Below are 22417 nucleotides of genomic sequence, written 5' to 3'. Positions count from 1 at the left end.
CAAGGCTCAGCTCATTTGCTATATGCCACTGTAGTGTCGCCACCTTTGTTTGGGTGTGACACACACACACACACACACACACACACACACACACACACACACACACACACACACACACACACACACACACACACACACACACACACACACACACACACACACACACACACACACACACACACTCCTTCTTCTCCTCATGACTTTCCTGACTATTTACATTGTAGATTGTCACATCAAAACTATAAATGAACACATGTGGAGTTATGTACTTAACAAAAAAAGGTGAAATAACTGAAAACATGTTTTATATTCTAGTTTCTTCAAAATAGCCACCTTCTGCTCCGTTTACTGCTTTGCACACTCTTGGCATTCTCTCCTGAAATGGTTTTCTCTTCACAGGTGTGCTCGAAGCTCATCGAGAGAATGCCTAAAGGGTGCAAAAACCTTTAATAAAACACCTTTTTAATATTTGTTTTATTTTATTTGTATTGCAACGGACTGGGTCCTATGTTATATTATGTTATGTTATGTTCCACATGTAGTTTATTCAATATTTAACAGATGTTGTGGTTTCCCATGGCCTTGAAGGCATCTCCGCCAGTGTTCGTCTTTGTTTACATATTTTGTGCGTGTTGATTGGTCGGAGGCAAGCGGAGAATTAGTGTTCTGTGTCTTGTAATGTCCTGTCTTGTAAATGTCCAGTGTTATGTATTTTACAATGTACTGCTTTTATATTTACTGTATTTTATATTATTACTTTGAACTGTTTTATATTTTAATTTTTTATCCCGTAAAGCGTCTTTGAGTACTCTGAAAAGCGCTATACCAAATAAAATGTATTATTATCATTATTATTAGAATGTGGAGAACATTGGGTTCCCCCGTGTGTTGAGTGACAGAAGTGATGGAGTAAGACGGTTCTGTTAGTGTCTAAATTGTTGATTTTGGCGTGGAGTACGGCCTACAGTAGTCGGATTGGAAGGTCTTCCACTGGTGGCTGATAAAACTTTGATAACGGCTCGAGTCACAGTTTGAGAATCTCTGCTCTGGAATGTAAAAGGAGGTGGGTGGATACAAATATCGACAATAACAAAAACAAGTCAAGTGTCAGTATATAGCCGATACAATAGTGATTAGATCGATATTTTTCATTAAAAAAAATGTTTTTTTGTCGTTCACTAGTTGCTTTGGTACCATACAGTGGAAAAGAGACAACTGGGAGATTCCACTATCAACTGACAAGCACTTCTTGGATCTCAGGGTCACATTCACACTGCTGCTGCTGCGTCTCCCAGACACAGTAAACACACAACTTCTGCCCCAGCGACAAGCTTGAAAGTCCCAACACTTCTGCCAAAATGTGCACCGTTAGTGACTGTTAGAGGCAGTGTGGTACAGAGCACTCAGCTTGAACCACTTCAAGAGACAAAAGAAGAAGCAAATAAACAAATGCAAGAAAGTAGACGACAGGACGGCCGTGCCAAGAACCACTGAGCACAGTGCCAGTTTGTGTTTTGACAGGATCAAAGGTTGCAGAGGTCTAGAGTTGTGTTAGTGGTACTGTTGTATCAGTGTCATGCACCTTGTGAGTGTAGCAGTGGGTACACATGCCACAGGAAGTAGATTAGGCACACTTACCTTGCCCTGTTTGATGACCCTCTTGACAGCATCAGACACCATTTGGGAGTGGTAGTCCAGGCTGCAACACAAAGACAACATGGCTGTAAGTGTCTTGAGCAATTACTTTCACTTGGGGGGTCAAATTTAGAGAAAAAAATGTGTCTGGGGGCCAGTATATCTATTTTTAGGAATACAAAACCTCACAATAATGTCTGATTGAATGCTAAAAACGTTATGATAGACCATTATTAAAAAACGGAATGGAATTTTACATTTCTTTACTGAATGAGACACCCAGAATGTACATGAAAATAAAGAATGTGGGATTTATAATATTAACTATGAAGGATAAAATACTGAATATTGACAACATATGAACATCACACCCCCTCTCCATCCACATATTTTACAATCAAGCGATACGCAACAAAAATGCAACAAACACAGCAAAACATGAACGTGAAGGGTTTAAAAAACCCACCTACAATCTGACATATGTGATATATCACTAAGCTTTAGAACTTTGTTGTGAAAATCTCCCTCCGCGTCTGTCCCTGACACTCATTAATTAGATTACCATAGTAACTAATTAGATTACCATAGTAACTAGTATATCATGCAAAAGCACAGATTCCAAGCATTGAAATACTTTGTATAGTTGAAGACTTACGGTCATTAGAAAAGATGAGTGCACATCATAATGGCAGCTACACTTTCCATCTTAAACATCTAAAAAAATGATTTGGGAATGTCCGGAGTTCCAGATTGAAAAGCTTAACGGGCTGTATGCGGCCCCCGGGCCTTAATTTGCCCAGGTCTGGTCTTGAGGATGCTCTCGAATGTTTGAGTGGCTCCTTGGACAGGGGCAGATGTCTTTCTTCTTCTTTTAAATAAAAAAATACTTACTCACATTGAAGACAGAATCCTCAACTTTGTCAAACACAATTCAAACAACTAAATTCCTTATAAATGCAGTCAAATTACAGATGTTGGATTAAAATGTACTGGTGCCTCTGCAAACTTCAAATCTTCCAGCAACACTGCATTATGTTGAGTAGGCTTAAGCATCTAGTAATACAAACAATGTAATTAACAGGTGTTGAAAGAGTTACCTGGCTACATATATGACTTTAAATCAGTGCTGTCAATGAATCTTTTTTTTATCTGATTATTCCACGTGACCTCGTAGTATGTTAAGGTAAGAGGTCGTATATATACACCATGTTCCCTCTAATTTTTCATGTGTGTGAGCAAATTCAAAAACTCAGTGAGCATTCAGTGGAGCACATGTGAGCAACATCAGACGTGCACACGTCCCAAAACTGACATCATAACAATTTCAATGTGGTATTATGTTAATCAAATGAGAGCAGTCCGTTCCATGAGATGATTTGGCCTACACTTACTAGTTTTTCATGAGCTATTAGTATTGTATGTCTGGGTGGGGGTCCTGCTTTGGAAATAATGTGTACCCCTTCAGGGATCACATTGAGTTCCCCTTAAAACATTCACATGTTGCACAATGAGATGTAAGCATCGGATAAAGTGTACATTCCTGTAACTTTCTGTACGTAAAATATATCTTTTTATTAGCATTTCTGGAATCTAGAAACAACATTTCATGATTAATATACATACATTTAAATTCTTAAGTAATGCCAGTAAAATAAGCACACATCTGATTGAGGAATCATAGTGTAACGACCTGGAATTTACACGTATATGTGGTGTTGGAGTTGTCCGACTTTTTGTGCAGCCATAAACGCATCAGTGGCGAAATTTCATGTGTGTTGGTGCAGGTGAGAAAGAGCGAGCGAGCAGCTGCTGCTAAAAAAGACCCCAATGTTTGATCACCAAAGCAATTTTATTGTCAGAATGTCATCCAGGATTGTATTTTCAAATGTTTTACTTGAATGCACATCATTTATTTGCCCACAATTTGGTAAGAGTTTTATCATAAGTCCAGACAGAAGTGAAACTCGCCAGTGAGCATGTATGCATTGACCACGTATAACAACCGCCTCTCAGGTAACCATCCATGGTAAAGGGAAAGGTGCATGTACGGTCAAGATAAATTGCGTGAATAATGTTTTGTGATTAACTCATTGTTTTCAAGAGCATTACTCTACTCATCGAGTATTAAGTACTTTTAACTGCACCTGTTTCTTTGCCCAACGAGCACATATGTTACTGGAATATGCAGGTGTTTTAGATAGATAGATAGATATAGTACTTTATTGATTCCTTCAGGAGAGTTCCCTCAGGAAAAAAACCCCAAAAAACCACTGATCAAGGTATACTACGTTGTTCTTGTTACTAAAAAGCTTTCACAGGTCAACTTACTTGAGGTGCCGGAGCATGTTGGCAGCACTGAGCAGCATGGCCGTGGGGTTGGCAATGTTCCGGCCTACTGCTTGTGCAAAGGGATGGCGAGCGCCCTAAAAGAGAACATGAAGGACAAGTAAGTCAATTACAGTGCTCTTAATAGCAGCGATCAATACTAATATTGCATGGGAGCAGTAAGTGAATGAACAAAGAACCCAAAGTTGGGACAAAAAGGCAAGGAAGAGAAAGTGGAAAGTTACCGTCTCAAAGACTGCATATTCTGCACTGTAACTCTCCCCGGGAACAACACCTGCTCCCCCCACCAGGCCTGCTGCCAGGTTATCAATGATGTTGCCGTACAAGTTGGGCATGACCAGCACATCAAACTGGTACGGGTTCTGGACCAGCTGCAACATAGGAAGACATACATGGACAGGTACATGATTTCACTTTCCAGTAGGGATGCATATTGTTAGGATTTTATCCATTCCGATATTGATATTGCTTATCCATACCGGTATTCATCGGTGCTCTTATCAGTACTGTATGTACTTTGTGTAAAAAAAAGATGTGGAAAAATGTTTTTTTTTTATTAGCACAATAATTCGTGCCCCAGCAACATCATGATGTAACATCTCACAGCAGGGAAGTATTTGATCAACACCTGCTTTTTAGGTCTGAAACAAATCCACAATGTGCATGTGCAAGGTGCAATGCAGTTGTTATGTCATCATCTAGTAAAGAGCACACAGACCCATCACTGTGTTTCTATCTATTACCATATTAGTCAGTATCCATCGTCTATATTCTACCTATGTCCCAATAATAACATTACAAATATTTGTAATACAATAATAGGTAATATAGTACAATAATATTAATGTGTGATATTCATGTTCAATCACAGACCTTTAACATGATATCTCAAAAATAAATGTGTAATATAAATTAATACAATCAATTAGCATGTTAGGTGGGTGTGCATTTTGTAAAAAAAGTTGGGTTTTTTTCGTGTTTATGTTGCGCATGGACCTAATCGAGTGACGGACCGGAAGCCACTGACGTATAGGGATGATACTCGAAACCGGTTTTCCCGGTTGTTTGATAAGAAAAGAACTGAGTCCTCGGACTCAAATCCCTTTTTGAGAACCGGTACCCGTTATCGAGACCACTATAGTAAAGGAAAAGAGTTGATTCTTTATTCGAATCCCGTCCCGACCAGAAATGCTCCGTGGGACATCACAATAAATGACGTCACGTAGCTCAGTCATTAGGCGCAGATAGCGAAAGCAGGAAAATAATGGACGGGAAAAAGTGCTCCAAGGTGTAATAAAGTTCAAAACAAAAGCTATAATCCATCGAATAACTTTACTGAGAGATTTTAGCAGGGCAAAACACATGACGAACACTTTTACCACCAACCGGAAACATAGCAACACACCTCCTTTACGGCAGCTGTCGCAACGTTCTTAAAACAACCGCAGCACATACATATATATACAACATATCTCCCTTTTTTAACTATTGTTTTTCTTTCCTTGTAAACGTTACAAAATCACACTGTAGATGTGTTGTCTGTCTATTTATAAATAATGCAGACGAGGCGTGTTGGCTGAGTTCTTGACGTTTACTTTCACAGCGTGGCAACATGCAACACTTTTCTGGGCTACCGCGCATGCTCGTAACTCCCGTTGCATGCTGGGTAGTGTAGTTGTTGTATTCTCTAGCTCATAACATTTTTCCCCCATAAAGAAATAATGTTAACTCAATAAAGTGTATTTCTTTTTTTAGCTTTAACTTTTCATTTATTAGCATTGTAACCACATTTGCAAAGAACTTTTCTCTTCATAGAATTTTCTTTCAATAAAGAAATAAAGTGCAAAAATGTCAAAGCATCATAACAAACAGTTATGTCCAATAGCAGCAGAAGTGCACTTTTTGGAGAGCTGTATTATTTTCAGTGTTGTGCCCAAGGGACTGATTTTATTTAACACTATATTATTATTTATACACCTATAGTGATCACAGAGACAGCTTCTTTTTGTGTTACTGTATATATTTGTTTTTCTGAAAAATCCCACTTAATATACTTTGGGTAACAACAGTCAATATTTATTTATTTATTAGATTTAATGTTTGTATTATATAATAAAAGTTAGCTTTTGTTAAACCAAATATTGTGTGGTTTTTTCCATATACAACAACCTATCTGGACTCCATAAGAGAATCGATAAGGAATCGGTTCGATAAGAGGATTCGATAACAGGCTCGAACTCGATAATTTCTTATCAAACATCATCCCTACTGACATATACTGTGTCGTGTGTGTATTATAAAAATAAAAAACCCCATTAATTATTTAAAATGTTCACTTTTTTGAGTGGATTAATATTGGCCTGCGGATTACTGGATGGCTTGGAGGACGATCGGGTTGATAAAGCGCAGTAGCGACGGCCATGAGTTAAGTGGCGTTCACTTCAAACTGACACTAACTCTTATTAGCGTGCGTGACTTTGGGGACTAGGAGAAAATATTGTGTTACAAACTTTGCGTGGTGCTGCTTCCTTATTTGTGATTATTCCAAGCTGATTATCATCTCCCCGGAGGAAGTGGCGGCACTTGAACTCAATGTGACAGTGTGTCATAATTACAACGGTCAGCTACATAAAACAAATATCGATAGCAGTATCATTAGTCCAGAACGGGCGTTTGGTTAGAATACGCCAAGTATTGTTTTCTTTTAATGATTTCACCTATTTATTTGATCATTCTAAATAATTAAAAATGTTTTAAATCAACTTTTGTCTTGAAATAGCAACAATTTAAAGCGAATACCTTCAAAGCATACTATCAAAATTCTAACATTTCCACAACCTCCGATGGGATGGCTGATTACATTTGAATGGTTATAATAAAGTCAGTTTGAAAAGTGTGTATTTACCTGCATGCAACAGTTGTCAATGATTATAGTCTCATATTTGATTTTGGGGTACAGTTGTGCCACCTCCGCACAGCTTTGCAGAAAAAGGCCGTCGCCTAACTTCCTGTCATTGGACAAAGAAGAGGTTAGGGAAAAGAACTGCTATGATGCAATTAAAAGTCATTTCAATTAAAAGGAGAAGGATACTGTATTTTTTAGACCATAGGGTGCACCGGATTATAAGGCGCACTGCTGATGAGCGGGTCTAGTCAGGTCTATTTTCATACAAAAGGTGCACCGGATTATAAGGCGTATTAAAGGAGTCATATTGTAATTAGAATTTTTTTCTAAATTGAAAACGCTTCCTTGTGGTCTACATAACATGTAATGGTGGTTACCATCCTAGTCACGTCCGTTGTGTCCTTGGGCAAGACACTTCACCCTTGCTCCTGATGGGTCCTGGTTAGCGCCTTGCATGGCAGCTCCCGCCATCAGTGTGTGAATGTGTGTGTGAATGGGTGAATGTGGAACTACTGTCAAAGCGCTTTGGGCTCCTTAAAAAGGGGTAGAAAAGCGCTATATAAGTACAACTCATTTACCATTTACCATTCTTTGCTCAAAATGTTGCATAGATGATGTTTTACACATCTTCTTCAACTCACTTTCTGACAGCCTCTCCAGTTTTGTGGGCGCTCTTATTTACGTGCCTCCACTTGGTACAGCGTCTTCTCCCCCGTCATCTTTGTTGTAGCGGTGTAGCGTGCAAGGACGGGAGTGGAAGAAGTGTCAAAAGATGGCGCTAACTGTTTTAATGACATTCACACTTTACTTCAATCAATAACAGAGCAGCATCTCCTCATCCGTGGCTCACTAGTGCAACAACAACGCCCGAAATGTGTCCCGTGACCGGAACTCTCTAATAACTAAAGTTCTTTGGGTGAATAATGTAAAGTCACTACACCGGTATGTTTTAGTGCGTTCATGGTGAGTTTACTGACAGATATAAGTAAGAACTTGACACTACTTTATATTAGAAATGGCAACAGTGGAGGATGAATGTCACATAACAAGAAGATAGAGAAAAAGAAGAAGCTTATCCACTACGGTGTCTCCACGGACTACAAAGGCGGAGGCACGCACATTTTCAGAACTTATGCAAATTTCAAATACAGATCAGCAGGTACCAGAAGGTAAGAAAAGTTGCTTTTGCATAATATTGTGAAACAAAACAGCAGATAATATGTCTTACCTTATACACACACCATAATAATACTCCTATGTTGAAGCACAGTACAAGCGGTGTGGCTTCATAGCTTACCAAAGTCCTACTAAAACACTTTTTGAGCGCTGTGTGTAATGTTCTATATTTTAAATGGAACATATACAATTTTGGTGTTGTTTACTGGTGTCATATTGCAGTCTACACGTATCTCTTATGTGTGACTGTCATCTACTGGTCACACTTATCATTTCACCATGTACCAAATAAATTAGCTTCGAGGTCGGTAAGCACAACCAAAATTATTCCGTACATTAGGCGCATCGGGGTTTTAAGGCGCACTGTTGAGCTTTGAGAATATGAAAGGATTTTAAGTGCACCTTATAGTCCGAAAAATACAGTATGCCTTCAATTACACATGGCCTAGAGGTGTATGTTTTCTCACATGATATTGGCTTTGTGAACAGCTGTGACCTTGCTGCGCCCCTTCTTAGTGGCATAATCGAAGGCAAACTTGGCGATGCGCCTGGACTTCTCTCTGGTGATGATTTTCAGACATTCAATAACACCAGTCACACTCTGCAAAACAAGAACCAGCACATGAGGGTGTATGTCAGCTACTAAGTGGAATGAACTGGAAGCCCAGAACTAGCTAAGATGTTTAACGCCGTGCTTTGAAGAAAAGGTATTGTCCACAGAACGTTATATTCAAGTCTAACAGTTTACTTTCCGTGTCAGTCGGTCACATTTTGTTTACCTCATGCTCCAGCGAGCTGTACTCTCCCTCCGTCTGCTCCCGGATAATGACCAGGTCCAGGTTGTTGTGACGTGTGCTGTAGCCTGGCAGGCTGTTCACATGAACCACATTGGCAAACAGGTCCAGTTTACGCCTAGAGAGAGAACACAGCGCTACACGTTTTATAGAAATAATGAAAGAGAAAGCGATAAAGTCATGGCTATGAAGTTGTACCTCAGTCTCATCTCGTAAGAAGCTAACTCCCCTTTGAACTCCATTGGTGTGTGGATCTTTCCTGAATAATCAACAAACACATGAGAGATCTATTAGGCTTATTTTGCATCTCTCGCTTCTCTGTGCTTTTTTTTTAAAACATACAATCACTTGTAAAATGATTAATAACCCCTTTAAAAGACCAGATTTCACACAAGGCATTAGACCGAACAACTTAACAATCCCTTCAGGATTTCGCTCTTTTTTTGTGATTGTTGCGGCCTTTTTCAGAAAGTTGCGGCAACAGTTACGATATTTTAAAGCCTTTTTTTTTATAATATTGAATCAACTTTTGATTTTATGAATTTATCAGTGTTTTAGGTATTCCTTAATCTCAAAAAGCAAAGGACATTCACAAAAATCGGAAAACAAATACCGTATTTTTCTAACTGTAAGGCGCACTTAAAATCATGTTCTCAAAAATCCACAGTGCGCCTTATAACCCGATAACGCCTAATGTACGGAATAATTTTGGTTGTGCTTACCAACCTCGAAGCTATTTTATTTGGTATATGGTATAATAAGTGTGACCAGTAGATGGCAGTCACACAGAAGAAATACATGTAGACTGCAATATGATGCCAGTAAACAACACCAAAACTTTAAATGTTCCATTGAGAATATAGAATATTACACACGGCGCTCAAAAAGCTATGAAGCCACACCGCTTGATGGATTATCGGCGTGTTACGGCTACAGTAGTCAGGCGTACTCTTCAACGTATACATATTAGTATAGTGTGTGTGTATAAGGACCACAAAATGGCACCCATTAGCAGAAATATTATCTGGCATTTTGCTTCGCAGTATTATGCAAAAGCAACTTTTCTTACCTTCTGATCTGTATTTGGGATCTGCATAAGTCCTGAAAATGTGCGCAGGTCCGCCTTTGTAGTCCGTGGCGACACCGTTGTCGATAAGCTTCTTCTTTTTCTCTATCTTCTTGTTATGTGACATTCATCCTCCACTGTTGCCATTTCTAATATAAAGTAGTGTAAAGTTCTCACTTATATCTGTCAGTAGATTCACTATGGAATGGACTTTACATTATTCACCCAAGGAACTTTAGTTATTAGAGAGTTCCGGTCACGGGACACATTTCGGGTGTTGTTGTTGCACTAGTGAGCCACGGATGAGGAGATGCTGCCCCGTTATTGATTGAAGTAAAGTGTGAATGTCATTAAAACAGTTAGCGCCATCTTTTGACACTTCTTCCACTCCCGTCCTTGCACGCTACACCGCTACAACAAGGAGAAGACGCTGTCCAAGTGGAGGCACGTATATAAGAGCGCCCACAAAACAGTGCATCCTGAAGAGACTGTCAGAAAGTGAGTTGAAGATGATGTGTAAAACATCATCTATGCAACATTTTGAGCAAAGAACCACCATTACATGTTATGTAGAACACAAGGAAGTCTTTTACATTTAGAAAATAATCATAATAATATGACTCCTTTAATGTGCCTTTTGTATGAAAATAGACCTGACTAGACCCGCTCATCGGCAGTGCGCTTTATAATCCGGTGCGCCCTATGGTTCGGAAAATACGGTACTGTATGATGTTTTATTCTGCTCAGACGTAAAAGTAGACACTAAATGGCAGTACTCAAAGCTCAGTGTCAAGTTTACCAATAATGAAAATGAAAGAAAAACACCACCAAAGGTTTCCTAATGCTTTGCCATCTGCTCTGTTGTCTACAAGTTGCAGACATTCGCTGTCTTTTTCCATCTTGAGCATTTATTTTTGTTCCAACACTTTTACCCCCACATGTTAAGAGCACTTAAGAATTGTTGAGAGCGATCAATAGCGCTAATTTTTTATTGTTTATTTTAATGATCAGCACACTTTAACATCTCTGTCATGTAAATGTTGCCTCTTTGCTAGGTCAGCTGTGCACATGAGAATCTGTTTATCATTGCCTTACCCTGGATAAAAAAAAGATGAAATACTACGCCTTTTAACACGCACGGGCAGTTGAAAAGAACAGGGCAACCATGTTTTCAAGTCACTGTGTAAGCGTTGGCTGATTTTTAAAACTCCACTCCTGTGGATGAACATTCTTTAAAGAAAATGTGCTTTTTTCAAAGATCCGTGTTTGTGTGGACATGGCCTAAGACTAAACAATGAGGAAGATAAGAGCTTGGGTGACCTTTCATTGCTACTTTGTTGGTCTTCATTGAGGTCAGCACTTGTTCCAGCTTCTCCTCGCTGGCCATGTTCTGGACTTCACTCAGATGGAACTCCTCAAATTCCACAGGAACATCTCCAGCCTGTGGATAAGAATATATAATCCAATAAAAGCGTCAGACAGAGGAGTAAACAATAGGAATTCATTTAAAATGACCAGTCCAAAAGGTAGCCATAAGACCTACCTACCAACTATGACCAGGGTTTTACTGATATATATTCGTCACATTTCTGGCATTAATAATAAGGAGGATGAGTGTAATATACATATACTGTATATAATATATACAGTACAGGCCAAAAGTTTGGACACACCTTCTCCTCATTCAACTTTATTTTCATGACTATTTACATTGTAGATCAGACCTGGGCATTCTGCGGCCCGTGGGCCGCATCCGGCCCTTTGTGCGTCCCTGTCCGGCCCGCGTGAGGCCAATTATAAATTACAAATTTTTTTTTAAAAAGTATCTATGTCAAGTGTGCAATACAACGGTGCTGCTTTTGTTTTGAAAATCGTTATTTGTATTACTTCCGTGTGGACGTATGCGTGATTGTGAGTGAACGTGAACAGCTGCAATCACAAATTACAAAATAAAGTTGAAAAAACATCTATGTCGTGCGCGGAATACAACTGTGCTGCTTTTATTTTGAAAAGTATTATTTATGGGCGTGTGTCCGTGTGTAACCTGCGAGTGAAGGTGCACATGCAGCGACAAGTGATGCACGGTTTACACCCGAGACGCTAAAAAGAGAAAAGTTGATGACGAATGGCGTGTTTTCAACAAGACATGGACTGCCAAGCAACGTTCCCTCTAAGGTGCGCGCCTGCGCAATTGCGCACTGCTCAAGCGTCCGCTGCGCGCAGCCAATATATGCCGCGCACCAAATCAAATCCCATCTGAATTCTAAACAAAATAAACATATTTATTTGATGTAATTTTGCAATGCAACTTTGAGTGACAGTGACAACAAGCGGCCCTAACGGTGTTCGTCAACACCGTTCAATTGAACACCGTTCAATTATTGTAACGTCTATCGAGATGCTTCCAGGACAGGAATTATATCGATCACTTTATTGAGCAAAACTGTTTATATTCGGACATAACCACACCAAAAACATGAGTAAAACAATTCTATCTGGAAAAACTAGTCATTTTCTGCCGTACAAACCAGGCCAAAACCAACTTGTCATCTGTCACCAACACGCATAGCACTAAACCACTGGTGCGTTTATGGCCACACAAAAAGTCGGACAACTCAAACACCACACAAAGTTACACTATGACTCCTCAGTCATACGTGTGCTTATTTTACTGTCATTTATTATTAATGTTAATTTATTTATATTAGTCATGGAATGCTGTTACACACACTATGTTGAAGTATTACTATTATTATTAATTATTATTATTATTATTTATCTTACGGTATATATCAAAAATAATATTGAGCCAAATTTAATTGAAATATTGTCGATGTGGCCCTCCAGCAGTGCTCGGGTTGCTCATGCGGCCCCCGGTAAAAATTAATTGCCCACCCCTGTTGTAGATTGTCACATCAAAACTATGAACACATGTGGAGTTATGTACTTGACAAAAAAAGGTGAAATAACTGAAAACATGCTTTGTATTCTAGTTCCTTCAAAATAGCCACCCTTTGCTCTGATTACTGCTTTGCACACTCTTGGCATTCTCTCCATGAGCTTCAAGCACACCAGTGAAGTGAAAACCATTCCCTGTGACTACCTCTTGAAGCTCATGATCTGAGTTTGTGGAGCCGAGTTATTTACATTTCATGTTTTGTGGCAAAACATCGAAGCAAAGTTTGGCGTTATGGCACACCCACATTTTATGGCGTAGGAAAAAATTGTCTGCAATTTATCATCACCTCTATTTGTAGTATCTGTCATTTTAACCACACCTTATTTGGTCAAAGTCCCTAGGAGGAGTTTGTTCAAGTCCGACCCCTGTTTTTGGCCTATAATGGCCGACTTCCTGATTGTTTTCTGGTATACGTTCTTGAGACTTTCATGTGCCACCCGCCATGATTAACGTTTCCAGCGATTTTCAAAAGCGCTACGTGAAACTGGTGGGAGGGGCTAATATATCGTTATCACTGGGGGGGCGGGGCTGCAATATATATTGTGATATAGACTTTTCACAGGTGTCAAACTCAAGGCCTGGGGCCCAGACGTGGCCCGCCACTTCATTTTATTTGGCCCTCGAAAGCCTGGAAATAATATGTATCAATAAAGTACTGTAACTTTTCTTACTATATTTATTCTTTCTTTCTATTCTGGCAGAAAAAAATATATGTACTACTCCATGTAATCACAAATTATGTTAACTTAAATATTGTCTATCCATCCATCCATTTTCTACCGCTTGTCCCTTTTGGGGTCGCTGGAGCCTATCTCAGCTGCATTGGGACGGAAGGCGGGGTACACCCTGGACAAGCCGCCACCTCATCACAGGGCCAACACAGATAGACAGACAACATTCACACTCACACACTAAGGACCATTTAGTGTTGCCAATCAACCTATCCCCAGGTGCATGTCTTTGTCTAATTATGCAAAAATATATTATCAAATATTCAAACCATTTTTTAAATAGAAATAAATACTAATAATGATGATTTCAAAGCTAGTTATCCATCAAATTGTGCAATGTAAAAGTCGCAATAGATTTCATGGTCAAATTGTGAAATTCAAATCAAATCAAATCAACTTTATTAATAAAGCACATTTAAAATTGACCACAGGGGTAGCCAAAGTGCTGTACAATGGGCAGGTTAAAAGATAATACAAGAACCGAGCAAACACAACACAACACAAACAGAACACGATAAAAAATAAATAAATAAAACATAAAAATAGGTTGACAGCAGGTGTATTATGGGGTGCCATTGCAGGACGGATATCACTCAGTGTTAAAAGCCATGGAATAAAAGTATGTTTTTAAGAGAGATTTAAAAACAGGAAGAGAGGAGGCTTGTCTAACACTCAGAGGTAGGTCGTTCCAGAGCTTGGGAGCAGCAGCGGCGAAAGCTCTGTCACCTCTAAGCTTCAGCCTTGTGTCTGGGACCGTCAGTAGCAGCTGATCGGCTGATCTTAGGGATCGGGTGGGGCAGTAAGGCTGAAGGAGGTCGGAGAGATATGTTGGCGCGAGGTTGTTTAGACAATTAAAAACAACTAAAAGGAGTTTAAAATTGATTGTGTAACGCACAGGGAGCCAGTGAAGGGACGCTAATAAAGGGGTGATGTGCTCACGTCTGCGTGAGCAGCAGAGTTCTGCACCAGCTGCAGGCCTGGCTAATGCCTACATACAGGGCATTGCAGTAGTCAAGACGAGTCGAGATAAAGGCGTGGATTCATTTCTCGAGATCATGTCCTGATAGAAGCGGTTTCACTTGCGCTATTTGGCGAAATTGACTGTGGTTTTTACAGCATTTTTCTCTAAATGAAAAAAAAACAGTACTTTTTTACAGTAATAAACTGTGGTGCAGTTTTGGCATTTACAGTAATACACCGAAAAATCTACAGTTGTTGATTTGGGGTAAAAAAAAAAAAACTGGCAGCTTAGGTGCCAAAATGTTACTGTAAAATTGCATTTTTTTATTTACAGTAAAAATGTTAAAGTAAAATTCTGGCAACTGAGCTGCCCTTTTTGTACGGCATAAAAACAGCAGATTTTGAGGTGAAATTGTTGCAACTTACCATCACTTTTTTTTACACTTCTTTATTTATTTTTAAATCTACTAATAAAATGTAATTTAAAACATGGTGTACCGGTAATAATAGTATTCACTGTTAGAAGCGGCCCTCTGGGGCCAAACATAACTGCGATGTGGCCCTCAGTGAAAAGGACTTTCTCACCTCTGCTTGAGGCCATACCCCCCATGCAGTACACGTAGTGTTGTCTGTACAATGACCTACTTTGAACACATCCTTGACAGCAGTCATCAACTCGGGTCCAACGCCATCCCCTGGGACCATTGTGACCTTAAAGGTTGCATCTGCACGAGCTGGTGGAACTTCAGCTGAAACACTCAGGGGTCGAGAGGCAAGCTGCTGCCAGCGGGGGCCACTCAGACCCTGGAAAAAGAAAGGAGGACACCAAGAATTAGACGGCAAGAGACTGGGCTGCAACGATTCATCGAGTAAATCAAGTGGGAAAAAAGCAGTGATGTATACTTTTTTGCTTCGATGATTCGTTTTCTGCGGGGGTCGGAAACCCGTGGCTCTAGATTTAGCACCGCTCTAGTAGCTTTTTCATAAATGTATAAAAATGGAAAAATATGGGGGGGGAAAGTGTTTTTTGTTTAAATATGGTTTATGTTGGAGGACAAACATGACACAAACCTTCCTAACTGTTAGAAATCCCACTGTTTAATATATTTGTGTTTATGCTTCATTAATGAGAGTACTTGGCAAGCGCCGTTTTGTCCTACTAATTTCTGTGGTCTGTGAACTCACCATATTTGTAAGGACTGTGACGCAACAGATTGTTTGCATGTACAACGTTCGCCGACGCTGCCACAGAAAGACTTGTTTTATGCCACTCCTTCTTTGTCTCATTTTGTCCACCAAACATTTTATGCTGTGCGTGAATGCTTTGCTTCTTCCTACTGCTTTTTGGACAAGTGAGGAGAAATGAGAATGTCGTGGATTACATGATGTTTCACATGATAACCGTGCGCATGTTTAAATAAACCCTAACAGTGTTGGTGCTAGGATCTATTCATCAATTCTAAGTTGTTGTTTTTTTTTTATGGCAAACACAAAATATGCAAAATCTTCCACAAAAAATATTTTTCAAAGTAGAATATTTGATGTGAAGTAATCGGAAGTCAATAATTCATGATCATTAATAATAATAATAAATAATAATTCATTCAATATTATGCTTTGAGCAATGACAGTTTTAAATAAAAAAAACTGCTTTATTTTATTAGTCAACATTGCAACTTGGTCGAAATTACATTGCACCTGTAGGCTTTTTTTTTATTTCACTTTAGTTATGTTTTTGTTTATTTTAATAGTATTTTTAGAATGTGCCGTGGGCCTTTAAAACATTAGCTGCGGGCCGCAAATGGCCTCCGGAAAGGGCCACACTTTTGACACCCCAGCTATAGATAATAATACATTAAAGCTGATAAGTCTATGGATAAAAAGTTTATGAAAACGCACAGTCAGCATCTCTGCTTCAGTAAACAATGACGGTGATGCGAGCGGCACTTGCTAACTTGTCAGCCACTTCTCCAATAGACTCCTTTTGAACACTCCTCGCATTTTAACACTTCAAAAGGCACATGTTTGTTGACCTACAAAGTATGTTTTTGGGGTGGAGGAGTCTGGTTGGGTGCTGGTTAGCTTGAAGCTAACAGCTAGCCTGTCTCCATCCTTGAACGATGTCGCTTCAGCGGGACATAAAAGTGAAGTTTCCATGGACTCGCAAAGACTAAAACAAGTCATTTACTGGAGACATGGCACAGGACGAAGTTTAAAAGGTTGACTTTACACTCACCTTAGTGTTTACCGTCAAGTCTTTCTTTTGACAGCCCCCCGCGTAAAGTTGTGCCAGTGTAAACCGAGGCAGTATTTGCCATTGATAAAATTTTCGGCGAATCAAAATTTACGACCAATAAAAACGCAATAAACGTGGACGGAAATTTGATCCTGCAAATATAAACAAAACAAAACACCGGCGGAAAGCGATAATAAAACCAGCTCAATGGCCGATTCATACCAAAGACTACAAAAATGGGAGCTATCCCTGCTTGGCACTCAGCATCAAGGGTTGGAGTTGGGGGTTAAATCACCAAATGATTCCCGAGCGCGGCCACCGCTGCTGCTCACTGCTCCCCTCACCTCCCAGGGGGTGAACATGGCGATGGGTCAAATGCAGTGGACACATTTCCCCACAACCAGGGTGTGTGTGACAATCATTGGTACTTTGACTTTGACTTTATAATCGATCAAATAAAAAATAAAAAAAACAATCAAACCAGGCAGTAAAAAATCAGCGTCCTGAGGAGGCTTCTGGAATTGCGCGTCCTATCTGATATAAATGCGTAAAAAGACACAAAAAGTGTCTGCACAACCATTAATAACATAACAACTGTAATAGTTAGACAAAAAATGTTGGCAGCAAAAACCTGGCACTAAAAATAGGACACGTTTGGGGATATTTTGACGAGGTCACTAATCAGAAAATGTATTCTAAACATTTTTTACAGCACCAACAAATGGCAGTTGTATTTGAATATTTGCTATAACTTCACGCTGGTGGGTAGTTGGAGTGTGTGCGCACGCACGGGGGGGCGTGGTCAGCGGCGTGCCGATGAGGAGAGAAAGTTGAAAGAAACAAAGAAACAAAGCCAAAAAAGACGAGCGACGCGATCATTTAAAAGTCTCAAAGGTTTTGCGATCATTTCAAAGTGAAAAAGACAAACATCGTGCTGATGCTGGCATGTTTGCACTGACAAAGGCAGCTGGCATTTGTCACTACAATGATGCAGCACATTGGCAGGAAACAGCCTTCATGTTTAAGAGCAGCAAACAAGCAGAAACAAGGTAAACATTAACATCATTTTGTATGGTTGACTTTCATAACCAATGTTTTATTCAGACCCATAATGCTAACCAACTGTTTGTCCAAAATTCTAAAACCACTCTTCCAATTAATTCCCTATTTAAACGTGTTTGTGTTAAATTGTCACTTATACTTGGTAGAAGTATTTTTGTTCAGTTTGGTTCTTTAAGACTTGGGAGACTTTTATAGTTATGGTTCATGTTCATCTGGCTACACTGTTTTTTTACACAGTAGTATACAACCTGAGAATAAAAACCTTGACATGTGTTCTGTATTTACCTGAGACTATTAAAGCACTGATGCAAGAAGGCTAGTAGCAAACACTTAGCAAGGCTAGTAGCAAATAGTTAACAAGGCTAGTAGCAAACAGTTAGCAGGGCTAGTAGCAAAGTTAGCAAGGCTAGTAGCAAACAGTTAGCAAGTAGCAAAAAGTTAGCAAGGCTAGTAGCAAACACTTAGCAAGTAGCAAAAAGTTAGCAAGGCTAGTAGCAAACAGTTAACAAGGCTAGTAGCAAACAGTAGGCAAGTAGCAAACAGTTAGCAAGGCTAGTAGCAAACAGTTAGCTAGTAGCAAACAGTTAGCAAGGCTAGTAGCAAACAGTTAGCAAGGCTAGTAGCAAACAGTTAGCTAATAGCAAACAGTTAGCTAGTAGCAAACAGTTAACAAGGCTAGTAGCAAACAGTTAGTTAGTAGCAAAAAGTTAGCAAGGCTAGTAGCAAACACTTAGCAAGTAGCAAACAGTTAGCAAGGCTAGTAGCAAACAGTTAACAAAGCTAGTAGCAAACAGTAAGCAAGTAGCAAACAGTTAGCAAGGCTAGTAGCAAACAGTTAGCTAGTAGCAAACAGTTAGCAAGGCTAGTAGCAAACAGTTAGCAAGGCTAGTAGCAAACAGTTAGCTAGTAGCTGACAGTTAGCTAATAGCAAACAGTTAGCTAGTAGCAAACAGTTAACAAGGCTAGTAGCAAACAGTTAGCAAGTAGCAAACACTTAGCAAGGCTAGTAGCAAACAGTTAGCAAGTAGCAAAAAGTTAGCAAGGCTAGTAGCAAACACTTAGCAAGTAGCAAACAGTTAGCAAGGCTAGTAGCAAACAGTTAACAAGGCTAGTAGCAAACAGTAAGCAAGTAGCAAACAGTTAGCAAGGCTAGTAGCAAACAGTTAGCTAGTAGCAAACAGTTAGCAAGGCTAGTAGCAAACAGTTAGCAAGGCTAGTAGCAAACAGTTAGCTAATAGCAAACAGTTAGCTAGTAGCAAACAGTTAACAAGGCTAGTAGCAAACAGTTAGTTAGTAGCAAACAGTAAACAAGGCTAGTAGCAAACAGTTAGCAAGTAGCAAACACTTAGCAAGGCTAGTAGCGAACAGTTAGCAAGTATTCACGTTGTTAGGACACAACAACAAACACAAGGTTGAATTGTAACCAGGTCAACAAATACTTCCAACAGCAGCCCTTAAACGTTTAATAGAGTTTGGGGGAAGGAGCGAGTAGAATAAAGTGTGTAATAGAGTAAATCAAGTGTGTAGTAGAGTAAAGTCAAGGGTGTAAGGGTGTGTCACCTTCAGCAATGTTACCAAGCTTCCTCTCATCACCGCCGCCATTGTTGCAGACAGACTTCTTCTTCTTCCTCGCCTGTCGTCAGTGTCTGTTTCACACAGCAGCGCCACCAAGTGGACTCAACATGACTGTTTTTGATGGATTGATTGAAACTTTTATTAGTAGATTGCACAGTACAGTACATATTCTATTTTATTATTAGGTTGCAGAGTACAGTACATATTCTATTTTATTAGCAGATTGCACAGTACAGTACATATTCTATTTTATTAGTAGATTGCACAGTACAGTACATATTCTATTTTATTAGTAGATTGCACTGTACAGTACATATTCTATTTTATTAGTAGATTGCACAGTACAGTACATATTCTATATTATTAGTAGATTGCACTGTACAGTACATATTCCGTACAATTGACCACTAAATGGTAACACCCCAATAAGTTTTTCAACTTGTTTAAGTCCGGGTCCACTTAAATTGATTCATGATACAGATATATACTATCATCATAATACAGTCATCACACAAGATAATCATCAGAGTATATACATATAATTATTTACATTATTTACAATCCGGGGGGTGGGATGTGGGGGAGGGGGGGTTAGTTTTGGTTGGTATCTACACTTCAGTCATCAACAATTGCATCATCAGAGAAATGGACATTGTAACAGTGTAGGACTAACTTGGTAGGATATGTACAGCAAGTAGTGGACATAGAGAGAGAGATCAGAAAGTATAAGAATAAGTATATACATTTGATTATTTACATTTGATTATTTACAGTCCGGGGAGGTGGGATGTGGAAGGGAGGGTGTTAGTCTAGGGTTGAAGTTGCCTGGAGGTGTTGTTTTAGTGCGCTTTTGAAGGAGGATAGAGATGCCCTTTCTTTTACACCTGTTGGGAGTGCATTCCACATTGATGTGGCATAGAAGGAGAATGAGTTAAGACCTTTGTTACAAACCCTGTTTCCATATGAGTTGGGAAATGGTGTTAGATGTAAATATAAATGGAATACAATGATTTGCAAATCATTTTCAAGCCATATTCAGTTGAATATGCTACAAAGACAACATATTTGAAACTGATGAACATTTTTTTTTTGCAAATAATCATTAACTTTAGAATTTGATGGCAGCAACACGTGACAAAGAAGTTGGGAAAGGTGGCAATAAATACTGATAAAGTTGAGGAATGCTCATCAAACACTTATTTGGAACATCCCACAGGTGTGCAGGCTAATTGGGAACAGGTGGGTGCCATGATTGGCTATAAAAGTAGATTCCATGAAATGCTCAGTCATTCACAAACAAGGATGGGGCGAGAGTCACCACTTTGTCAACAAATGCCTGAGCAAATTGTTGAACAGTTTAAGAAAAACCTTTCTCAAGAATTTAGGGATTTCACCATCTACGCTCCGTAATATCATCAAAGGGTTCAGAGAATGTGGAGAAATCACTGCAGGTAAGCAGCTAAGCCCGTGACCTTCCATCCCTCAGGCTGTACTGCATCAACAAGCCACATCAGTGTGTAAAGGATATCACCACATGGGCTCAGGAACACTTCAGAAAGCCACTGTCAGTAACTACAGTTGGTCGCTACATCTGTAAGCGCAAGTTAAAACTCTCCTATGCAAGGTGAAAACCGTTTATCAACAACACCCAGAAACGCCGTCGGCTTCGCTGGGCCTGAGATCATCTAAGATGTACTGATACAAAGTGGAAAAGTGTTCTGTGGTCTGACGAGTCCACATTTCAAATTGTTTTTGGAAACTGTGGACGTCGTGTCCTCCAGACCAAAGAGGAAAAGAACCATCCGGATTGTTATAGGCGCAAAGTGTAAAAGGCAGCATGTGTGATGGTATGGGGGTGTATTAGTGGCCAAGACATGGGTAACTTACACATCTGTGAAGGCGCCATTAATGCTGAAAGGTACATACAGCTTTTGGAGCGACATATGTTGCCATCCAAGCAACGTTATCATGGACGCCCCTGCTTATTTCAGCAAGACAATGCCAAGCCACGTGTTACATCAATGTGGCTTCATAGTAAAAGAGTGCGGGTACTAGACTGGCCTGCCTGTAGTCCAGACCTGTCTCCCTCTGAAAATGTGTGGCACCTAAAATAGCAGAAGTGAGACCCCCGGACTGTTGAACAACTTAAGCTGTACATCAAGCAAGAATGGGAAAGAATTCCACCTGAGAAGCTTAAAAAATGTGTCTCCTCACTTCCCAAACCTTTACTGAGTGTTGTTAAAAGGAAAGGCCATGTAACACAGTGGTGAACAGGCCCTTTCCCAACTACTTTGGCACGTGTTGCAGCCATGAAATTCTAAGTTAATTATTATTTGCAAAAAAAAAACAAAGTTTATGAGTTTGAACATCAAATATGTTGTCTTTGTAGCATATTCAACTGAATATGGCTTGAAAAAGATTTGCAAATCATTGTATTCCGTTTATATTTACATCTAACACAATTTCCCAACTCATATGGAAACGGGGTTTGTAGATGGGAATCTGGGTTTAACGTGGTTAGTGGAGCTCCCCCTGGTGTTGTGGTTATGGCGGTCATTTACGTTATGGAAGTAGTTTGACATGTACTTCGGTATCAGGGAGGTGTAGCGGATTTTATAGACTAGGCTCAGTGCAAGTTGTTTAACTCTGACACATACACTGCATGGCATAGAATTGTCACTATGCACAGGTACAATGAGATTAAAAAGCATCTCCAGTATGAGTGTGGCAGTCTACAAAATATGCAAAACATAGGAGGAAGAGAAAAAGAAAAATATTGCAAAAGGATGTAAGGCGCACAGTCCAGTCATGAGAACGATTTATGTTTAGTGTGTTGTTAAACTGTAATAAAATGTATTTATTTGTTGTTTTTATTCAGTCATTGGTGGAGCTAAGGATAATATTTGAATATTGTTTTTAATATTGTTGTGCAGCACTTTGGAAACATTTTTGTTGTTTAAATGTGCTATATA

At 39.5% G+C, this 22417-nt stretch overlaps 2 protein-coding genes across 3 annotated transcripts in view; one reads left to right on the top strand and one right to left on the bottom strand.

Annotated features, from left to right (window-relative positions):
* The window catches only part of idh3b (isocitrate dehydrogenase (NAD(+)) 3 non-catalytic subunit beta), a 25199-nt gene extending 5658 nt beyond the window's left edge, over positions 1–19541 (bottom strand). For both annotated transcript variants that reach the window (XM_062063744.1, XM_062063738.1), the window contains exons 1-10: positions 19431–19541; positions 15218–15376; positions 11243–11363; positions 9055–9115; positions 8842–8974; positions 8530–8663; positions 6887–6989; positions 4206–4352; positions 3964–4058; positions 1639–1699 (exon numbers count right to left, since the gene is read on the bottom strand). In XM_062063744.1, coding sequence (XP_061919728.1) covers positions 1639–1699; positions 3964–4058; positions 4206–4352; positions 6887–6989; positions 8530–8663; positions 8842–8974; positions 9055–9115; positions 11243–11363; positions 15218–15376; positions 19431–19472 — 1056 coding nt within the window. In that variant the 5' untranslated portion in view covers positions 19473–19541. The remainder of the gene's footprint in view (positions 1–1638; positions 1700–3963; positions 4059–4205; positions 4353–6886; positions 6990–8529; positions 8664–8841; positions 8975–9054; positions 9116–11242; positions 11364–15217; positions 15377–19430) is intronic.
* wdr1 (WD repeat domain 1) overlaps positions 17699–22417 on the top strand; it is a 25433-nt gene continuing 20714 nt past the window's right edge. The window contains exon 1 of the mRNA XM_062063717.1: positions 17699–17857. Within this exon, the coding sequence (XP_061919701.1) occupies positions 17794–17857 (64 nt within the window). The 5' untranslated portion in view covers positions 17699–17793. The remainder of the gene's footprint in view (positions 17858–22417) is intronic.

This window comes from Entelurus aequoreus, linkage group LG01, assembly GCF_033978785.1.
Source record: "Entelurus aequoreus isolate RoL-2023_Sb linkage group LG01, RoL_Eaeq_v1.1, whole genome shotgun sequence".
In the NCBI taxonomy this organism is placed as follows: domain Eukaryota; kingdom Metazoa; phylum Chordata; class Actinopteri; order Syngnathiformes; family Syngnathidae; genus Entelurus; species Entelurus aequoreus.
The sequence above is the reverse complement of the archived record's forward strand: the minus strand, read 5'-3'. Positions and strand labels throughout refer to the sequence as shown.